Source organism: Mobula hypostoma, chromosome 22 (genome assembly GCF_963921235.1).
Source record: "Mobula hypostoma chromosome 22, sMobHyp1.1, whole genome shotgun sequence".
Lineage (NCBI taxonomy): Eukaryota > Metazoa > Chordata > Chondrichthyes > Myliobatiformes > Myliobatidae > Mobula > Mobula hypostoma.
The window spans coordinates 7817708-7840273 of record NC_086118.1 but is presented as its reverse complement, the minus strand read 5'-3'; the positions used below and the strand labels follow the sequence as shown (position 1 = coordinate 7840273).

General features: G+C 44.6%; 1 protein-coding gene across 1 annotated transcript in view; it reads right to left on the bottom strand.

Moving 5' to 3' along the window:
- The window catches only part of LOC134336621 (melanin-concentrating hormone receptor 1-like), a 30598-nt gene extending 8829 nt beyond the window's left edge, over positions 1-21769 (bottom strand). The window contains 1 exon segment of the mRNA XM_063030964.1: positions 21682-21769. Coding sequence (XP_062887034.1) covers positions 21682-21769 — 88 coding nt within the window.
- Between the last annotated feature and the right edge of the window lie 797 nt (positions 21770-22566).

The following is a 22566-nucleotide window of genomic DNA, read 5'->3' as shown; positions in this document are numbered from 1 at the left end:
GGTGTTCCCTCGGACCTTGAAGGAGACTAGTGTTGAAATTGCGGGGGCCCTGGCAGAAATATTTAAAATGTCGCTGTCTATGGGTGAGGTGCAGGAGGATTGGAGAGTGGCTCATGTTGTTCCGTTGTTTAAAAAAGGATCGAAAAGTAATCCGGGAAATTATAGGCCAGTAAGTTTAATGTCGGTAGTAGGTAAGTTATTGGAGGGAGTACGAAGAGACAGAATCTACAAGCATTTGGATAGACAGGGGCTTATTAGGGAGAGTCAACATGGCTTTGTGCGTGGTAGGTCATGTTTGACCAATCTGTTGGAGTTTTTCGAGGAGGTTACCAGGAAAGTGGATGAAGGGAAGGCAGTGGATATTGTCTACATGGATTTCAGTAAGGCCTTTGACAAGGTCCCGCATGGGAGGTTAGTTAGGAAAATTCAGTCACTAGGTATACATGGAGAGGTGGTAAATTGGATTAGACATTGGCTCAATGGAAGAAGCCAAAGAGTGGTGGTAGAGAATTGCTTCTCTGAGTGGAGGCCTGTGACTAGTGGTGTGCCACAGGGATCAGTGCTGGGTCCATTGTTATTTGCCATCTATATCAATGATCTGGATGATAATGTGGTAAATTGGATCAGCAAATTTGCTGATGATACAAAGATTGCAGGTGTAGTAGACAGTGAGGAAGGTTTTCAGAGCCTGCAGAGGGACTTGGACCAGCTGGAAAAATGGGCTGAAAAATGGCAGATGGAGTTTAATACAGACAAGTGTGAGGTATTGCATGTTGGAAGGTCAAACCAAGGTAGAACATACAGGGTTAATGGTAAGGCACTGAGGAGTGCAGTAGAAAAGAGGGATCTGGGAATGCAGATACAAAATTCCCTAAAAGTGGCGTCACAAGTAGATAGGGTCATAAAGAGAGCTTTTGGTACATTGGCCTTTATTAATCAAAGTATTGAGTATAAGAGCTGGAATGTTATGATGAGGTTGTATAAGGCATTGGTGAGGCTGAATCTGGAGTATTGTGTTCAGTTTTGGTCACCAACTTACAGGAAGGATATAAATAAGGTTGAAAGAGTGCAGAGAAGGTTTACAAGGATGTTGCCGGGACTTGAGAAACTCAGTTACAGAGAAAGGTTGAATAGGTTAGGACTTTATTCCCTGGAGCGTAGAAAAATGAGGGGAGATTTGATAGAGGTATATAAAATTATGATGGGTATAGACAGAGTGAATGCAAGCAGGCTTTTTCCACTGAGGCAAGGTGAGAAAAAAACCAGAGGACATGGGTTAAGGGTGAGGGTTGAAAAGTTTAAAGGGAACATTAGTGGGGGCTTCTTCACACAGAGAGTGGTGGGAGTATGGAATGAGCTTCCAGACGAGGTGGTAAATGCGGGTTCTTTTTTAACATTTAAGAATAAATTGGACAGGTACATGGATTGGAGGTGTATGGAGGGATATGGTCCATGTGCAGGTCAGTGGGACTAGGCAGAAAATGGTTCAGCACAGCCAAGAGGGGCCATAAGGCCTGTTTCTGTGCTGTAGTTTCTATGGTTTCTATAGTTTCTATAAGGAATAAGGTGGATGATCTTGTCATACAGCTACAGATTGGCAGGTACGATATTGTGGCCATCACTGAGACCTGGCTAAAGGATGCATGTCTCTGGGAGCTGAACATCCAAGGATACACGGTGTATCGGAAGGATGGGAAGGTAGACAGAGGTGGAGGCGTGGCTTTATTGGTAAGAAATAACATTAAATCATTAGAAAGAGGTGATATAGGATCGGAAGGTGCAGAATCTTTATGGGCTGAGCTAAGAAATCGCGGGGGTAAAAGGACCCTGATGGCAGTTATTTATAGGCCTCCAAACAGCTGCAGTGATGTGGACTACAAATTACAATAGGAAATAGAAAAGGCTTGTCAGAAGGGCAGTGTTATGATAATTGTGGGGGATTTTAACATGCGAGTGGATTGGGAAAATCAGGTCGGCACTGGATCTCAAGAGAGAGAATTTGTAGAATGTCTGCGAGATGGCTTTTTAGAACAGCTTGTTGTTGAGTCCACTAGGGGATCGGCTGTACTGGATTGGGTATTGTGTAATGAACCAGAGGTGATTAGAGAGATTGAGGTGAAGGAACCGTTAGGAGACAGTGATCATAACATGATTGAGTTCACTGTGAAATTTGAAAACGAGAAGCCGAAATCTGATATGTCAGTATTTCAGTGGAGTAAAGGAAATTATAGTGACATGAGAAAGGAACTGGCCAAAGTTGACTGGAAAGGGACACTGGTGGGAAGGATGGCAGAGCAGCAGTGGCTGGAGTTTATGCGAGAAGTGAGGAAGGTGTAAGACAGGTATATTCCAAAAAAGAAGAAATTTTCGAATGGAAAAAGGATGCAACCGTGGCTGACAAGAGAAGTCAAAGCCAAGGTTAAAGCAAAGGAGAGGGCATACAAGGAAGCAAAAATTAGTGGGAAGACTGAGGATTGGGAAGTTGTTAAAAGCTTACAAAAGGAGACTAAGAAGGTCATTGAGGGAAAAGATTAACTATGAAAGGAAGCTAGCAAATAATATCAAAGAGGATACTAAAAGCTTTTTCAAGTATATAAAGAGTAAAAGACAGGTGAGAGTAGATATATGACCGATAGAAAATGATGCTGGAGAAATTGTAATGGGAGATAAGGAGATGGCGGAGGAACTGAACGAGTATTTTGCATCAGTCTTCACTGAGGAAGACATCAGCAGTATACCAGACACTCAAGGGTGGCAGGGAAGAGAAGTGTGCGCAGTCACAATTACAACAGAGAAAGTACTCAGGAAGCTGAATAGTCTAAAGGTAGATAAATCTCCCAGATCAGATGGAACTGGAGAGAGAAGATGATAGGAGGCTTGGAGCAGTCAAAGTCTCCCAGGTATTGAATAAATGGGGAAAAAAGGAATAATGAGGTGAAGTAAACCATTTTATGCAACATGTTGTTGGAATTTGGAATGCACTGCCAGCAGATGGTTCTGTCAGATTCCACTGTGGCCTACGAGAGGAGACTGGATATGGTCCAGAAAAAAATGACATGGTCAAGATGAGTTGTTCTAGTAAATTTCCAGCACAGACACAATGGGCAGAATCGTCTCCTCATTATTGTAACCATACTATGATTCTTTGATGTACAAGATGTTTCTTTGATGTTAAGACCATAAGGATTCCAAAGTTGTCAAGCCAAGGAGTGGTAGTGGGGATAAACTCCCACTACCTAAAAGTGCTCCTCACGGCATGCACCTCAAATAGCCTCTGACAACCAAGTCCACCTCCTGGCCTTCTCATGTGGCTTAGCCTCTAAGCCCGAAGGAACTGTTTCTACTGACAGGAGAAGGGGCGAAGGCGGGTCCTGGAGCCTTAAAATCAGTGCTCTGGGTAGATGGATCTCGTCAGCCTGGGAAGGCAGTCCATCTAAGAGAGGGAAAACTCTGATTTCAAACTCTGCTGCCTTGCGGCCATACCCACTTAAGGGAAAGGCTTCGGGAGTGAACCCTGAGGACAAATCCGGAGCTGGAGTCCCTAAGGCAGTCTGACATTGCTTTCAACCTCACTCTGGCAACTCCTGTGACATCACTGGTGCCAAGCTGTATCAGCCCTTGCCCTTCCCTTGGACAACATCGGTGGTGTGGAGAGGGGAGATTGCTGCTTGGGCAACTGCCAGTCTTCCATACAACCTTGCCCAGGCCTGCGTCCTGGAGAGTCTGAAGCAAGACTTTCCAGGCACAGATCCATGGTTTCACAAGACTAACGGATGGCATCCAAGACCATAAGACATAGGAGCAGAATTAGGCCATTCAGCCCATCATCTGCTTCGTCATTCCAGCATGGCTGATTTATTCTCCCTCTCAGCCTCATTCTTCTGCCTTCTACCCATAACATTTGACACCCTGACTAATCAAGAACCTATCAACATCAGCTTTAAATATACCCAATGACTTGGCAAGGATTTCCACAGATCCTCTACCCTCTGGCTAAAGAAATTCCTCCTCATCTCTGTTCTAAACAGACATCCCTCTATTCTGAGGCTGTGCCCTCTGGTCTTAGACTCCACCACTAAACATGCTCTCTATATCCACTCTATTTAGGCATTTCAAATTCAATAGGTTTCAATGAGATCCCCCCTCGTCCTTCTAAACTCTACTGAGTACAGGTCTAGAGCCATCAAATGCTCCTCATGCATTAACCTTTTCATTTCTGGAATCATTTTCATAAACCTTCTCTTGGCTTTCTCCAATGACAGCACATATTTTCTTTGATAAGAAGCCCAGAAGTGTTTACAATACTCCAAGTGTGGTCTGACCAATGCCTTATAAATCCTCAACATCCTTGCTTTTATATTCGAGACCTCTTGATATGAATGTTAACATTGTACTTGCCTTTCTCACCAATAACTCAACCTGCAAGCTAACCTTTAGATAATCCTGTATGAGGACTCCCAAGTCCCTGTGTGCCTCTCATTTTTTCTCTCTATTTAGAAAATAGTCTATGCCTTCGTTTCTTCTACCAAAGTGCATGACTATGCAACTCTCTACATTATATTTCATCTGCTAGTTCTTTGCCCATTCTCCTAATATGTCTAAGTCCTTCTGAACACTCCCTGTTTTGTCAACACCACCTACCTCTCCACCTACCTCTCCACCTACCTTCATATCATTTTCAAATTTGATGACAAAGCCGTCGATTCCATCATCCAAATCATTGATATATTACATGAAAAATACTGGTCCCAACACTGATCCCTGCAGAACACCACTAGGCACCAGTAGCCAACCGGAAAAGGCCCCTTTTTCTCCTACTTTTCCTCCTGCCTGTCACCCAATCTTCTAACCATGCTAGTATCTTTTCTGTAATACAATGGACTCTTCTCTTGTTTAACAGCCTCATATGTGGCACCTTTTCAAAGACCTTCTGAAAATCCAAGTATGCAACAGCCACTTTGTCTACTCTGGTTGTTATTTCTTCAAAGAATTCCAATAGATTTGTCAGGCAAGGTTTCCAATGCTGACTTTGGCCTCTTTTATCATGAGCCTCCAAGTACCCTAAAATTTTATCCTTAATAATGGAATCCAACATCTTCCCAACCACTGAGTTTCAGCTAACTGGTTTCCTTTCTTTTGCCTCCTTCCCTTCTTAAAGCATGGAGTGACATTTGCAATTTTCCGGTCTTCCAAAACCATTCCAGAAACTAGTAATTCTTCTAAGATCATTACTAATACCTCCACAACCTCTTCAGCTACCCCTTTCAGAACCCTGGGGTGTAGCCCATCTGGTCCAGTGACCTTCAGAACATACAGCTTCCCAAGCACCTTCTCCTTAGTGATATCAACTAGACTCACTTCTGCCTCTTGACACGTTCACATTTCTAGCATATTGCTAGAGTCTTCCACAGTGAATACTTTTTCAGTTCATCTGCCATTTGTTTGTCCCTCATTGCTACAGCTCCAGCATAATTTTCCAGCAGTCTGATATCCACTCTCACTTCTCTTTCACTCTTTACATATCTGAAAAGCCTTTGGTATCCCCATTTATATTATTGGCTAGCTTACCTAGCTTACTTTCATATTTCATTTGTCTCTCCTTGTGGCTCTTCTAGTTGTTTTCTGTTATTTTTTTGAAAGCTTCCCAATTCTCTAACTTCTCACTACATTTTTCTATATTATATGCCTTCACTTTTGCTTTTATGCTGTCTTTGACTTCTCTTGTCAGCCACGTTTGCATCATCCTCACTTTAGAATAATTCTTCATCTTGGGGATATATCTATCCTCTGCCTAACTACTTGTTTCCAGGGACTACAGTGATTACTGCTCTGCAGTCATCCCTGCCAGTGTCCCCTTCCAATCAACTTTGCCTAGCTCCTCTCTCATACCTCTGTACTTCCCTTTACTCTACAGATATACTGAAACATCTGACTTGAGCTCGCCCTCTCGAACTGCAGAGTGAATTCTATCATATTATGATCACTGTTTCCTAAGTGTCCCTTTACCTTAAGCTCCCTAATCAAAGCTGGTTCATTACACAACATCCAGTCCAGAATTGCCTGTCCCCTAATGGGCTCAACCTCAAGCTGCTCTCAAAATCTATCTCATACGCATTCTACAAATTCCATCTCTTGAGATTCAGCACTGACCTGATTTTCCCAATCTACCTACATATTGAAATCCCCCATGACAATCGTAACATAGTCCCTTTTAAGCAACACACATCAAAGTTGCTGGTGAACCCAGCAGGCCAGGCAGCATCTCTAGGAAGAGGTACAGTTGACGTTTCAGGCCGAGACCCTTCGTCAGGACTAACTGAAGGAAGAGTTAGTAAGAGATTTGAAAGTGGGAGGGGGAGGGGGAGATCCAAAATGATAAGAGAAGACAGGAGGGGGAGGGATGGAGCCAAGAGCTGGACAGGTGATTGGCAAAAGGGATATGAGAGGATCATGGGACAGGAGGCCCAGGGAGAAAGAAAAGGGGGAGGGGGGGAAACCCAGAGGATGGGTAAGGGGTATAGTCAGAGGGACAGAGGGAGAAAAAGGAGAGTGAGAGAAAGAATGTGTGTATATAAATAAATAACGGATGGGGTACGAGAGGGAGGTGGGGCATTAGCGGAAGTTAGAGGTCAATGTTCATGCCATCAGGTTGGAGGCTACCCAGATGGAATATAAGGTGTTGTTCCTCCAACCTGAGTGTGGCTTCATCTTTACAGTAGAGGAGGCCATGGATAGACATATCAGAATGTGAATGGGATGTGGAATTAAAATGTGTGGCCACTGGGAGATCCTGTTTTCTCTGGCGGACAGAGCGTAGGTGTTCAGCAAAATGATCTCCCAGTCTGCATCGGGTCTCGCCAGTATATAGAAGGCCACATTGGGAGCACCGGACACAGTATGTATCACCCCAGCCGACTCACAGGTGAAGTGTTGCCTCACCTGAAAGGACTGTCTGGGGCTCTGAATGGTGGTAAGGGAGGAAGTGTAAGGGCATGTGTAGCACTTGTTCTGCTTACAAGGATAAGTGCCAGGAGGGAGATCAGTAGGGAGGGATGGGGGGACGAATGGACAAGGGAGTCACGTAGGGAGCGATTCCTGCGGAAAGCCGGTGGGGGGGGGAAGGGAAAGATGTGCTTAGTGGTGGGATCCCGTTGGAGGTGGCGGAAGTTACGGAGAATAATATGTTGGACCCAGAGGCTGATGGGGTGGTAGGTGAGGACCAGGGGAACCCTATTCCTAGTGGGGTGGCAGGAGGATGGTGTGAGAGCAGATATGTGTGAAATGGGGGAGATGCATTTGAGAGCAGAGTTGATGGTGGAGGAAGGGAAGCCACTTCCTTTAAAAAAGGAGGACATCTTCCTCGCCCTGGAATGAAAAGCCTCATCCTGAGAGCAGATGCGGCGGAGACGGAGGAATTGCGAGAAGGGGATAGCATTTTTGCAAGAGACAAGGTGGGAAGAGGAATAGTCCAGATACATGCTTTTTCTCTCTCCCAGTGTAATTTGTACCTCGCATCCTGCCTACTGTTCAGAAGCCTGTGTATAACTTGCATCAGGGTCTTTTTATGCTTACAGTTTCTTAACTCAACTGTCAAGGATTCTACATCTTCTAATCCTATGTCACCTCTTTCTAAGGGTTTAATTTCATATTTTACCAACATCCCTACCCCTTCTGCCTACCTGTCTGTCATTTTGATACAATGAGTATCCTTGGATGTTAAGCTCCCAACTGTGATCTTCTTTCAGCCACAACTCAGAGATGCTCACGATGTCATACATGCCAATCTCTAAATGCACTGCAAGATCATCTACTTTATTCCATACATTATGTTCATTCAAATATAACACCTTCAGTCCTGTATTTATCACCTTTTTCAACTCTCCTCCCATGTTACATTTCGACTCATCCCACTAACTGCAATTTTGCCCTAACATTGCCTATCCTTCTTCACAGTCTCACACACACTGCACCTACTTGTACACCAGCTGCCCCACCCTCAGCCCTATCACTCCATCCAAAAGAGTGAAATACTGTTTATTATGAGATGCACAAGTACATTTATGATGCAATGGAAAACTAACTTGTCACAGCAGAACAGCCACATAGCATCAGATAAGTAATACTCACCAGACCATGAATACACAATTTTTACAAGAAGTAACACAACCAGAACAAAAAGAAAATCAATCTTAGTGCAAAGTGATCGAAGTAATCAGAGAGTTGTTAAACTGAAGTAGTTAGGGCTTTGCCAATTGATTCAAGAACAAAATAGTTGAAGGGCAGTAACTGTTCCTAAACCTGGTGGTGGGACTTTTGGCTTCTATACCACCCAATATACCCAGTGGTAGCTGTGAGAAGATGGCATAATCCAGATGGTGGGGATCTTTTATAACAGATACTGCCTTCTTGATGCAGCACTTCCTGAAGGTATTACCAATGGTTGGGGAAGGATGTGCTATGCTGTATTGGGCAGAGCCCACTACTCTTAAAGCTTCTTACTGGGATGTATTATGTGGGTGACACTGATGTCTGGAAAATATGAATCCATAGGCTTAACATGATCAACAAGACAGATAACTGTTTTCTCTTCTGAGGGAAATACAGAAAATAATAATGAAATAAACAAATGGATTTCAAAGCAAGAAAATTTACTTAACAAACCCAATGAATTAATTGATAAAATTAGACAAGGGCAATATAATTTATTAAGATTTGTAAATAGTCTTTGTTGAGATACCAAATTATAGACAAATTATAGATTAATAGCAGCACATGCAGTCAGAGCAGAACACATGAAAATGGAATTATTAACTATTCAGAGAGGCAGGCAGTGTAAAGTGAGGTTTCCCACATGATCAATACTGTGATCATTGTTTAAAAATTACTTTAATGGTGCAGATTTTGAAACCAAATACAGAATGTATAAGTTTGTGGGCAATGTCTTGGTTGGAGGTGTGTTGTTACCAAGATATTTCATAACTAGTATAAACTTTGAAAACTAGTGTGGAATTGGGAAATTAAATATGTTTTAGGTATTACATGTAGGTAAGAAAAATATAGAGGTTCCAAATTATGTTAAAGTGTGAATCCAAATAGGGCAGACCACCAAATTAATCACAGAATACTAATACAGTACATAATCGTTAAAATTGTGATCCAAATTATTAAAGTCTTTTAGCAGAAAATAAGGCAAATTATACATTTTATTTTCAGTTGACTTTTTTTTAAAAAAATAGGGAATTAGAATAAAATTATTTTTAACTTGGATTGGACCACATTTATACATTTCTGACCAACATTCTTTAAAGAGAATACAAAGGCACTAGAGTTGTAAATCCTCTGCAACTACCACAATCTTGCCATAAGGTTTGGAGACGAGTGTGCTTCAATGACCCGGAGAGCCTTGTTGGCTAAATGCAGTGCCTTGTGCTTTGGCTCTTGGTAGGATCACCCATGCCAAACAGGTCAAAGGATAGAGGCCAGATTAAGAGTGGTCCACCAGTTCTCCTAATTTGTGGGTTGAGTTTAGGGCTAACAACCCTGACTGATCAAAAAAATTGTTATGGAAACAGCAGTGAAGAATCTGTGTGCGATGGTACTGTTACGAGAATACACATAAAATTAAGATGTTTGCTGGCCTGGGCTAGCATCAGTGGCATCAGCAGTTGGTCTGCCACCTGCCCTCAGGGGAAGGAGAGATAAGGAACAATGGAGCAGCGTCTGGTGATGTGTAATGAAGGGATGTGGGAGAGAGAGCTGTCTGGAGCGGCTCCCCCCTTTGAACCCTGAACTGTTTGAAGTGATGGACAGGCGATACCCCAGCAGGGGGATAAAAAGGGACAGGTTCGCTAAGACAGACACACACGCCACCCGAGGTAACAAGACCCTGGAAGCGGTGCGCCTCTCACGAGTGGGTGAGAAGTACCAGACAACGACAAGGGTGGAAAGGTACGATCAGCGGGAACTCGGTGTGTGTCCGCCCTTGCCTGGGTGCCGGGTTCACTACAGAGGATCGACCGCATCTGGAGGAGGGGTCACAGTCGGTGACCTCAGGTGACATCACCAAGGACCCGCCCAAAAGCTGTTTGTGAGCCATCTCGCTGGTCTGTGAGTGAAGCAGTGTTCTGAATGATCAGTTGTTCCTATTCTATCTCTCTCTTCCCCCACATTGTCCACCGCCATGGCAACGATTACTGCGAACTGAACTACTAACTGGACTGAACTTTGAGTCATTTTGAAATTGGTCATTTACCCCTAGACAACGATAGAGCTTGATTGATGCTGTTATCTTAATTCTGTGCACATGTGCGTTTATCATCGCTGAACTGTTGCATTTATTATCCTTTCGATTAATGTGTTGCTTGTTTCTTTAATAAAACTTTCTTAGTTCTAGTACTCCAGACTCCAACTGAGTGATCCATTTCTGCTGGTTTGGCAACCCAGTTACGGGGTACGTAACATAAGTGGGGTTCTCGTCCGCGATTTTGAACGCTAAATTTGGGACAGAGTAAATTGATTGGGTTAAAATTCCCGAAAGAAAGAAAAGACAAACAGCAGAAATGGAGGTTGAGGAATTTATAAAGGCGCCGACCTTGGAGGCATTAGAGGATGCCAGGAAATCGGAATTGATAGCTGTGGCCAAACGGGTGAATCTTGCTAAGGTGAAGTCGACAATGAGGAGAGAGGAGATACACAGAGCTATTGTAGAGCACTATGTATCTAAAGGTGTGTTTCCCCAAGGTGAGCTGGGGGTGGTGTCTATTGAAAAACCTGCTGGAGACGCGGTACAGGTACAGCTTGAAAAACTGAGACTCGAGCACGAGTTCCGGGTACGGCAGTTAGAACACGAAGAGAAGCAGTTAGAAAGGCAGGAGAAAGAGAGAGAGTTAGAAAGGCAGGAGAAAGAGAGAGAGTTAGAAAGGCAGGAGAAAGAGAGAGAGTTAGAAAGGCGGGAGAGAGAGAGAGAGTTAGAAAGGCGGGAGAGAGAGAAAGAGGTAGAAAGGCAAGAGAGAGAAAGACAGTTGGAGAGAGAGGAGAAACAGAGGGAAAGGGAATTTGAGCTGGAGAAGTTAAAGATAAGGGCCGAGCAGGGGCTCGTGCCGAACCAAGGTGGAGGGTTCCGGGCGACCCAGGAGGTTAGGCTGGTTCCCCCTTTTGACGATACCGACGTGGATCGGTACTTTCTCCACTTCGAAAAGGTGGCTATAAGTCAGGAATGGCCGAGGGATAAGTGGGTTGTTTTACTTCAGAGTGTACTGAAAGGGAAGGCCCAACAAGCTTACTCCGCTTTATCCGCGGAAGATGCCCAGAAGTATGAGGTGGTGAAGGAGGCCATCCTCAGGATTTATGAGTTGGTCCCGGAGGCATACCGGCAGAGGTTCCGGAATGCGAGGAAGCGGTGGGACCGCACGTATTTGGAGTTTGCTCATGAGATGCAAACATATTGTGAGCGTTGGTGCGCCTCGAAGGGGGTAGAGGGGGATTATGACAGACTGCTGCAGCTGATTCTGATTGAGCAGTTTAAAGGTTGTGTCCCTGAGGGTATGAGACCCTACCTCGATGAGAAAGAGGCAGCCACGTTAGCCGCAACTGCTAAGTTAGCGGATGAGTATGCGTTGACGCATAAAATGAAGTTTGCCCCGAGTAAAGGCTACCAGAAGGGTAGTCAGGACGGAGGGGAGAGTCCGCCGGAAAAGTCAGAAAGTAAGCCGGGGACTAGTGAAAAGGATAAGGTAGACCGGGAGCAGTCTGGTAGGAAGTCTCCTGGGGTCGTCTGTTATAATTGTGGGAAAGCCGGACACTTTGCGTCCAGGTGCTTTGCCCCAAGGAAGGAGACGGGGAAAGGAAAAGCGGAAATTTTGAATGGCTGTATTGAGCTGTTAAGCGAACCGCTAGGGAAGGACAGGTCTGAAAAAGTCCAGGAAGGGCGCGAGAGGTTTATCTCGGCCGGACTGGTGTCAGTGAAGGAGGGGTTAAAACCAGTTCCAGTGCGGATCTGGAGAGACACGGGAGCGTGTCAGTCACTAATACTGAAGAGTGTATTAGAGTTTAGCTCAGAGACCCAGACTGGGGAGGTAGAGGTCAAAGGTGTTGGGGAAGGGACAGAGTCAGTCCCTTTGCACCAGATACATTTACAGAGCAACCTGGTCTCTGGACTAGTCACGATCGGGGTGAGGTCCGAATTACCGATGAAAGACGTGGAAGTCTTGCTCGGTAATGACATCGCCGGAGGAATCGTGTTCCCAGTCGTGAGATTGACGGGTCAGCCTGCCAGCATGGAGGCCCCGCCCGCGATGGTGAATTTGGCTGAAACATTTCTGCCAACCTTGTATGAGACAGGGTGTAGTGAGATAAGAGGTAGTGAGGGAGCTGGGACGGACGTAGCAGTAGCCAGGAAAGAATTTGTGCAGACGCAGGAGCGAGACGAGGGGCTGATGGTTTTTGCAGAGACAGCTCTCTCTGACACAGCCTTGACAAGGGAACTAGTAGGCTATTGTGCGGATGAGGAAGTGCTAAGGAAGAAAGGGAAATCAAGGACAGTATCCGCAGATGAGGAGTGGGGGGTGGTGCAAAAGAGTTATGGGGATGAGGTTTTTAACATGGCCCACGAGGTACCCCCCGGTGGACATTTTGCGGTGCTGGAGGAAACAGTTGGTGGAATCATGAAAGAGATTTACCGGCTGCCCAGGGGGAAGAATGTTATTGATCATGACCGACGCGAACTGAGACGGTCACCGGCTTTTGATATGCTAACAAACCTAGTCGGTGTTAGCGTGGAAATCAATGAAGCTAGAGGCCCCCTGATAAGAGAAAAGAACCATTTTGAAAAGATTAGGATGGGATCGGTCAGATGGGAGAAGGCTATTGTTTTGGCCAGGTCTACTGATAAGGTCTCTCCCTTAATCCCCGAAGGAGTAATTAAACGACTCGCACCCATGTGTTTGATTGTCCCGAGGAAATGCAAAGAACTGGGACGTTGGGTGATTGTGGTTACCATAGGGCAGCCAAGTAAACAACACCCATATTTTTTGAGTAATTCAGTGACTAAAGGGCTGATGAACACAGAGGTGTGTATTGACAATTTAATACGGCTGTCTGAAGCCAGTTTGATAGTGAACCTTGAAAAAAATGAATTCGGCCACACGAGGGTCACTTACCTGGGAATTGTGGTGACACAGGGGCAGCTGGCAGCGATGCAAGCTACACTGCAGGCTATCGCTGACCTCCCAACCCCGACAGACAAGAGGGCCCTCAGAAGGCTTTTGGAGATGGTGGGGTACTGCAGGAAGTTTTGCAATAACTCTGCGGTCAATACCCGTCCCCCTCCTACTAAGCCCTTGCGAGAGAAAACTGAGCCGGAATGGGACGACCCTTGTTGTTGTGGTCCGGGACAAAACCAAATGAGAGGTTACATTGGTTGCAATTCATCAGTGTTTTTGGCCACTATGAAGTTTGCTGAGTTGGAGCCTGGTCTAAGGGATTATTAATAACACGTGTAAAAGGAACAGAAAATGTGATGACTGTCTGTCAAGGTGTTGACAGCTTCAAATTCTCTGTATTAGCTAAATAACTGTTAAAGATGTATATTGTGTATGTATCAGATAATGTAGTCATGTTTGTAATTTTTACCTCCCGGTAAAAATCCTTAAAGGGGGGAAGTGTTACGAGAATACACATAAAATTAAGATGTTTGCTGGCCTGGGCTAGCATCAGTGGCATCAGCAGTTGGTCTGCCACCTGCCCTCAGGGGAAGGAGAGATAAGGAACAATGGAGCAGCGTCTGGTGATGTGTAATGAAGGGATGTGGGAGAGAGAGCTGTTTGGAGCGGCTCCCCCCTTTGAACCCTGAACTGTTTGAAGTGATGGACAGGCGATACCCCAGCAGGGGGATAAAAAGGGACAGGTTCGCTAAGACAGACACACACGCCACCCGAGGTAACAAGACCCTGGAAGCGGTGCGCCTCTCACGAGTGGGTGAGAAGTGCCAGACAACGACAAGGGTGGAAAGGTACGATCAGCGGGAACCCGGTGTGTGTCCGCCCTTGCCTGGGTGCCGGGTTCACTGCAGAGGATCGACCGCATCTGGAGGAGGGGTCACAGTCGGTGACCTCAGGTGACATCACCAAGGACCCGCCCAAAAGCTGTTTGTGAGCCATCTCGCTGGTCTGTGAGCCATCTCGCTGGTCTGTGAGTGAAGCCGTGTTCTGAATGATCAGTTGTTCCTATTCTATCTCTCTCTTCCCCCACCTTGTCCATCGCCATGGCAACGATTACTGTGAACTGAACTACTAAATGGACTGAACTTTGAGTCATTTTGAAATTGGTCATTTACCCCTAGACAACGATAGAGCTTGATTGATGCTGTTATCTTAATTCTGTGCACATGTGCGTTTATCATCGCTGAACTGTTGCATTTATTATCCTTTCGATTAATGTGTTGCTTGTTTCTTTAATAAAACTTTCTTAGTTCTAGTACTCCAGACTCCAACTGAGTGATCCATTTCTGCTGGTTTGGCAACCCAGTTACGGGGTACGTAACAGTACGTACAGTCATAGATGAAGGACTTTCATTGCCACCCTAAATATCAACGGTGTAATGGGCAGGATGTAAGTGTTGTAAAATAAGATTTACAAGGAGGGCATTGGGTATATATTAATATGTAGAGTGGGGAAAACTATATGGGTTTCTACTTTTGAAAAGAATAAACCAAGAGGTGAACTAATGGAGGTTTTTAAATTATGATCTTTTGATAGAGTAGAGGAAATATTTCTAGTTATAGGAAAGATCAAAATAATGGATTACAATGTAAGATAATCACCAGTCTTCTTATTTATCAAGAATGTTGGGGGAATGTAGAACTTCCTACAACTGGAAGTAGTATTACAAAAGCTGTAGCAATGCATTGAAAAGGAAGCTGTTTATGTTCATGAGAGAACAGGCAATAGTTGGTTCTGCTGATTGGAAAGGAAGAGATGAATCTCAAAATGTCCATGATCCCATTTCTCTGTTGGATTTTTTCTTTTCATAATTCAACCTAAGGTGCACAGAAGTGATTCTGTAGATGTTGGAAATCTTGAGGTACATACACACAAAATGCTGGAGGAACTCGGCAAGTCAGGCAGCATCTATGGAGGGGAATAAACAGTTAACATTTCAGACCAAGACCCATCAGGACACTAGTAAGGTGCACATGCAATTTGCTTAGGTATGCACTCAGTTAAATACACAGTTAGCTGTATACGAGTGCAAGAAATTTCATACTTTCCAATATACAGTACAGTGCACATACACAAACTAACACACTTACAGTCAGGCAAATCATTGGGTGATTCTTCGCAAACTCTTCCCCAAGACAATCTAGCAAAGGAGACACAAGAGATTCTGCATACTCTGGAAATCTTAAGCAACGATGAATAGTTTAGAAAGATGTCACCTCAAATTTACACACCACCCACACTTCAAAAAATATCATGATGTGGAAACTGGACAGAAATTCTTCAGCTTCTCGTTAATGCTGTGGAAGCAACCTCATACGTTGCAGTGGTTCAAGAAAGAGGCAATAGGGATGACCAATAAATGCTGCTCTTTCCAGAGCCACTCATTCTGCGATCATGATTCATGTTCTGACCTGCTTTTAACTTACTGTCACTGATATTATAATTTTTCTCCCCGCCCTCCCTGTACAGCTTTTTTCTGATCTGTGGCCAGTATTTTGTGTTTGGTGTGCTGCAAGGATCAACTCTTGGTTGTTGTTGTCCTCACTCTACATGCTCCTATTATGTCAGGCTATTTGAAATCAAAAGGTGAATTACCACAGTTATGCAGACAACACACAACTGTATTTGCTTGTTACACCAGATAACCCAGGGGCTTTAAACCCTCTGGTCCAGTGTCTTACTAGCATTAGAATGCATGTGTTTGAATTTCCTTAAACTAAATAAGAAAAAAAAATTTGTTTATTTACTAGCAATAAAAAAGTGTGAATCTTAGAAATAAACTTGATCAAAATAATGGATTACAATGTAAGATAATCACGTACCTTTGGACTTCAAATCAAGCCAGGGGTAAAGAATTTAGGCATTATTATTGACTCTGAGCTAAATTTCAAATCATATATTACCCAGATTATTAAGACTACATTCTTTTCATTGAAGGAACATTGCAAGAGTTCAATTTCTTACAACATCTCAAGATGTTTTTTGTTTTTAGCTGATTAGACAACTGTAATGCACTCTTTTCAGGACTGCCTAAGAAAGATGATCCGGCTGGTGGCGTAGTGGTATCAACGTCGGACTTTGGGACGAAAGGTCGCAGGTTCGAATCCAGCTAGCTGGCTCCCCTGCACGCTTTCCATCCATGCTGGGTTATGGACTCTTTGGAAACTCACCCGGCAGAAGGCAATGGCAAACCACTGCTGTAACTTGCCTCGTACTGCATCAGAGAGGCATGGAGGGAAATCGTCTGCTAACCAGAGAAACTCCGGATGTGACGTACCTTTCCTTCCTAAGAAAGATATAAATCAGCTGCAGATTGTTCAAAATACAGTAGCAGGAATCTTAATCAAAAAAAGAAAATCTGGGCACATTTTATCAGTTTTGGAATCATCATACTGGCTGCCTGTGTCAATTTTAAAATGCTCTGAACTGGCTGGTGGAGTAGTGGCATCCTCACCGGACTTCAAAGCGAATGGTCCCAGGTTCGAATCTGGCCAGCTCCTTGCTAGGAGGAGATGAGTTATACAGCTCTTGTTACATGCATGTGCAGTTCAACTTTTTGAGTGATTATGCAGAAAGTTTGAAGTTAATAACTCATCTTCTTCTACCTTAGGCCACGAACTTATCAATCACCCCTGTTGTGGACCACTTTCTGGAGGTCCAAGATGCTGACTTCTACAAAGAAGGGATCCATATGCTCCATGACCGCTGGACTAAGTGTGTAAACATAGGAGGGGACTATGTTGAAAAACAAATGTGCTAGATCTTCTAAAATTGACGTATTCTACCTTAGGCCACAAACTTATCAATCATCCCTCGTAGAGAGCAGAAAGTCAGAATTCATCAAAGTGTACCATACAGATCCCCGACATTCCCAACAATGAAGGCTTTACTTGGTGCAAACCAGTGTTCGCACCGTAGTTTGCTGCACCGATCTGTTATGCTGCTGATACACTCAGTCAATTGTAGTTCATTTGCTTGATCGGCAAAGATCATCACTACTACCAGTCCTGACGAAGGGTCTCGGCCTGAAACGTCGACTGCGCCTCTTCCTATAGATGCTGCCTGGCCTGCTGCGTTCACCAGCAACTTTGATGTGTGTTGCTTGAATTTCCAGCATCTGCAGAATTCCTGTTGTTTACTACCTCACCATTTACTCTCTCTTCTTGATTTACCAAGCTCCTCCTAAACATCCCCCCACCCAGTCTCTACCCCCCCTCCACCCACCCCATTTGCCCATCACCCACACACTACTCCTCCCACTGGGCCCCTTCCACCACTGCTCCCATCTGCCCTCCCTGCTTCTGTTATTTGGTTCCAATGCCCTGCCTTCCTTTCTTATCAGGTTCAACCATCTGCAGCCCTTTTGTCACCTCCCAGTCTGTTTGCTATTTCTTCTCTCCCTGTCTTCCATTTGTCTATCTCCCCTCCTCACCTGGATTCACTTGTTGCTCACCAGCTCTCATTCCACCCTTTTATACCAGATATCACCCAATCTACCCTTTCAGTCCAGATGAAGGATTGCAACCTGAAACTATGACTGTCCACTTCTCTTCAGATTTGCTGCCTGACTTGTTGAGCTCCACTATACTAGCTCTACTTACTTATGCATTAGTTCATCCCAGTTATCTCAAACCCAATATTCGAACTGTCTCATACTGAGCCAGTCAATGAGTTAGTGAATTCCCATATTTTCCAGAATATGGTATCCACACTTAATTATCATTGCTTGATACCATCCCCTGCTACTGAGTTTGATTTAAGGTTAAAGTCCTAAACCTAAACTGAATGTAAACAGATGGTCCCGTGGTGATAAGGAAAATAGCAGTGTGCAGAGATGCAGTGGCTCCCAATAATGATTGTACATTATGTCTTATCAGATTGCTTCCATATTTATATTTAGTGTGTTTTCTGTTTTTAGGTTCATCGTGGTTTTTATGCTGCATTGGATCTGGAGCAGCAATCATTTTCTTCTCTTTTACAGTCGTGTTCTGAATTATGACAATAAAAAATCTGGAATCTTGAATCAGAGGCTAGTACTGAGGTGTTGCTGCAGGTGTCAACCTGCCTCTTTCTCATCCTTTCAAAGCCACATTTGTGGAAGAAAACTGGAGCATCCAGGGGAAACCCAGGGGGTGACGGGGAGAAGATGCAAACTCCAGCAACAGAGGTCAGAGATGACCAGGTCCTTGGAGTTGAGAGAAAGCAAGGGAGTTTTACTCTCATTATAGTAATCCTTCAACCAATATCACTAAACCATGTTATCTGTTTGTTGCCTCTTTACTCATTACTAGAAATTGCTTTGTACGTATTTGGCTAAAACAGAGGTAACATTTCGAAATTCCTGGAAATTCCTGAAAAATTCCTGAAAATTTTGAAAGGTCTGGAGGGGGATGAGGACCATCACTGGGTTTTGGCAAACTAGCAACAGAGGAGCTGAAGGCAGTGTGGACAGGGCCAATGAATTTAACCTGTTCTTTAACAGATTTGACATTGTGACCCCTGCCCATCCCCCACATGAGCCATCTGTTGTCGGCCCCCAACCAACACATATTCCACTCTCCCCTCCTACCCCTCCTCACAGTCCCCCACCCTGCTCTCATGACTATACCCCTTTCCCACACGAAACCACCATGGTGGGCTTCACGGCTGAACAGGTGAGAAGACAGCTGAAACGTCTCAACCCAAGCAAGGCTGCAGGACCGGATGGTGTCAGTACCAGGGTGCTCAAAGCCTGTGCTCCTCAGCTATGTGGAGTACTTCGCCATGTATTCAACATGAGCCTGAGGCTCCGGAGGGTTCCTGTACTGTGGAAGACGTCCTGCCTCGTCCCTGTGCCGAAGACGCCGCGCCCCAGCAGCCACAATGACTACAGACCGGTGGCATTGACCTCCCACATCATGAAGACCCTGGAGAGACTTGTTCTGGAGCTGCTCCGGCCTATGGTCAGGCCACACTTAAATCCTCTCCAGTTCGCCTACCAGCCCCGACCAGGAGTTGAGGATGCCATCGTCTACCTGCTGAACCGTGTCTACGCCCACCTGGACAAGCCAGCGAGCACTGTGAGGGTCATGTTTTTTGACTTCTCCAGTGCTTTCAATACCATCCGCCCTGCTCTGCTGGGGGAGAAGCTGACAGCGATGCAGGTGGATGCTTCCCTGGTGTCATGGATTCTTGGTTACCTGACTGGCAGACCACAGTACGTGTGCTTGCAACACTGTGTGTCCGACAGAGTGATCAGCAGCACTGGGGCTCCACAGGGGACTGTCTTGTCTCCCTTTCTCTTCACCATTTACACCTCGGATTTCAACTACTGCACAGAGTTTTGCCATCTTCAGAAGTTTTCCGATGACTCTGCTATAGTTGGATGCATCAGCAAGGGAGATGAGGCTGAGTACAGGGCTACGGTAGGAAACTTTGTCACATGGTGTGAGAAGAATTATCTGCAGCTTAATGTGAAGAAGACTAAGGAGCTGGTGGTTGCTCTGAGGAGAGCTAAGGTACCGGTGACCCCTGTTTCCATCCAGGGGGTCAGTGTGGACATGGTGGAGGATTACAAATACCTGGGGATACGAATTGACAATAAACTGGATTGGTCTAAGAACACTGAGGCTGTCTACACGAAGGGTCAGAGCTGTCTCTATTTCCTGAGGAGACTGAGGTCCTTTGACATCTGCTGGACGATGCTGAGGATGTTCTACAAGTCTGTGGTGGCCAGTGCTATCATGTTTGCTGTTGTGTGCTGGGGAAGCAGGCTGAGGGTAGCAGACACCAACAGAATCAACAAACTCATTCATAAGGTCAGTGATGTTGTAGGGATGGAACTGGACTCTCTGACGGTGGTGTCTGAAAAGAGGATGCTGTCTAAGTTGCATGCCATCTTGGTCAATGTCTCCCATCCACTACATAATGTACTGGGTGGGCACAGGAGTACATTCAGCCAGAGACTCATTCCTCCGAGATGCAGCACAGAGCATCATAGGAAGTCATTCCCGCCTGTGGCCATCAAACTTGACAACTCCTCCCTTGGAGGGTCAGACATCCTGAGCCGATAGGCTGGTCCTGGACTTATTTCATCATTTACTGGCATAATTTACATATTACTATTTAACTACTTATGGTTCTATTACTATTTATTATTTATGGTGCAACTGTAACGAAAACCAATTTCCCCCGGGATCAATAAAGTATGACTATGACTACTTGACCAACTGAGGTCAAGTTGTACAGAAGGATTGTACAGAAAGATTGCCGATTTATTTTATCTGCTCTTTATTGCTGGCAACACCTATTCAGTACATACGCTATTCTCACCCTCCGGCAGGGTAGTTTTATTCTTGCCCTTATCTTTCAATAACTCCCAGTCTTCCTAATCTTCAAACAATATGTGGTACAGATTTCAATTTCAGTAAGCAAGCAACTGATAAAGAATCAGATAGAAGCAGCTGAAACATAGCTCTATTCTCAACAATTTCCTAAAACTTGTAACCATTAATCACGGTAATCATTGTTTTTGATTAGATTCTTATGGACCACATTTCGGAAGCCAACCTACCACTCCTCAGTCCCACACCAATCTCAGCTCCTACACTGTTCCTATTCTACCTCCTGTCCCATCTGATTCATCCCAAGTTTATTGTTCCTGACCCTTCTGTTTCCTTCTGGAGTTTGCATCCTCTCCCTGTAACACAGTGGGTTCCTCCTGGATGCTCCAGTTTTCTCCCACTTCTCTGAGATGTGTGGTTTGGTAGGTAACAGGTCACTGTGAATTGCCCCTAGTGTTGGTGGTGGTGAGGGAAATGGCGGGGAGGGGTGCAGTTGATGGGCATGTGAGGTAGAATAGGTTACAGGGGAATGTGCGGGAAAGGATAAATGAGATTACCTCCAATCAACATAGACTCAATGGGCTGAGTGGCCTCCTTCCATGCTGTACGGAGACCAAAAAAAAAGCAAAACTCCTACTCTGCTATTCTCAACCACCTTGTTGTAGATGTCTAACTACGAGCAATGGAACTTAAATCTCTGAGCAAGCCTCCTATCTGCAGCTTCTCCTGATATATCAGCTTATGGTACAATTAGGACAAAGCTTTCTGCCTCAGAAATCCAGAAAGTCGGAGATTAACACCAATGTGCAGGTTTCCCTGATAAAGTTAGAGGTCCTTACTGAGGTATATTATATATCTATTCCCTGATTATCAATGCGTGATCAATGAGCTGAATAAAATTATTGGTGTTGGACAACCTATAGGTGTGTACAGGCAATAGATAGGTTCGATATTCAACCTTCAAAACTCAACGAGCTTAACACCATAAGTTTATCCCCGGTCTTACCTCTCCTCCTCAGCTTCACCCTTTTATTTCCATTCATCTTCAGTTCCCTTGATTTTCTCTCTGCACTTCAATTGGGCATGTTCGCTTTTATCTCTCACTCGGGTTATAGAATGCTAGTAGCCACTGTCTCCTTACCGAACTGGTTTTTCAGACTTCCTTTCGATCCATTTCCCGAGCCGACGAGTTGAGAAGAATTTTCTTGCCAGTTTTCCGACTTTTCCATTTTCAGGAAGAACACGATGAAACGTGAACCTGCCGAAACCTAAAACCTCACCTGCCGAGACCTAAAACCCCGAAAAAGAAAATTTTATAACAGAAATAATTCCACATCTCGAAACAAAATTAAATATTGAAGTTTGTCCGTGTAGTTAATTACAGAAACTCTTGAAATTAGATGTGATTCGCATACCCGAAATCGCTGCAGTAGGATACCTACCGAACTGAGAGCACCGTAGTTTCTCCGCCAGTGATCACCGGATTTCCCTCTCTGCTCAGCCCCGCAGTTTTCCCCTGCATTTAAAGTCTCCTGGGCATCCCGCCTCATCCGGCTGCTGGTGGTAAATCAGCGATGAGAGCGGGAAAGGGACTAGCCGGATGGAGAGGAGAGGGGATTGGAGAAACAGAAGGTTCAAAACTGAAAGTCAAAGTTGATTTTATTATCACATGCACAAGCATGTGTATTCAGAGGTGCCAGGAAAACCTTGTCGCAGCACCACAGGCACAGTACATTAGATACAAAGCATTCACAAGAGAAAAAAGCATAAAATAACAAGCAACACACATCAAAGTTGCTGGTGAACGCAGTGTTTACATAAAATAACAACTCGTGTTTACATAAAATAACAACATCATTTATATAAAGTTACGCCAGAGGGAGCACAATTTGAACAGCGGGATATCTATTGCAGTGCGAAGTGACCATACTGAGACAGTGAGTAAGGGAGCTAGGGCTTTACTTTCCAGGGAGAAGGAGGATGAGAGGAGACATGATAGAGGTATACAAGATATTAAGAGGAATAG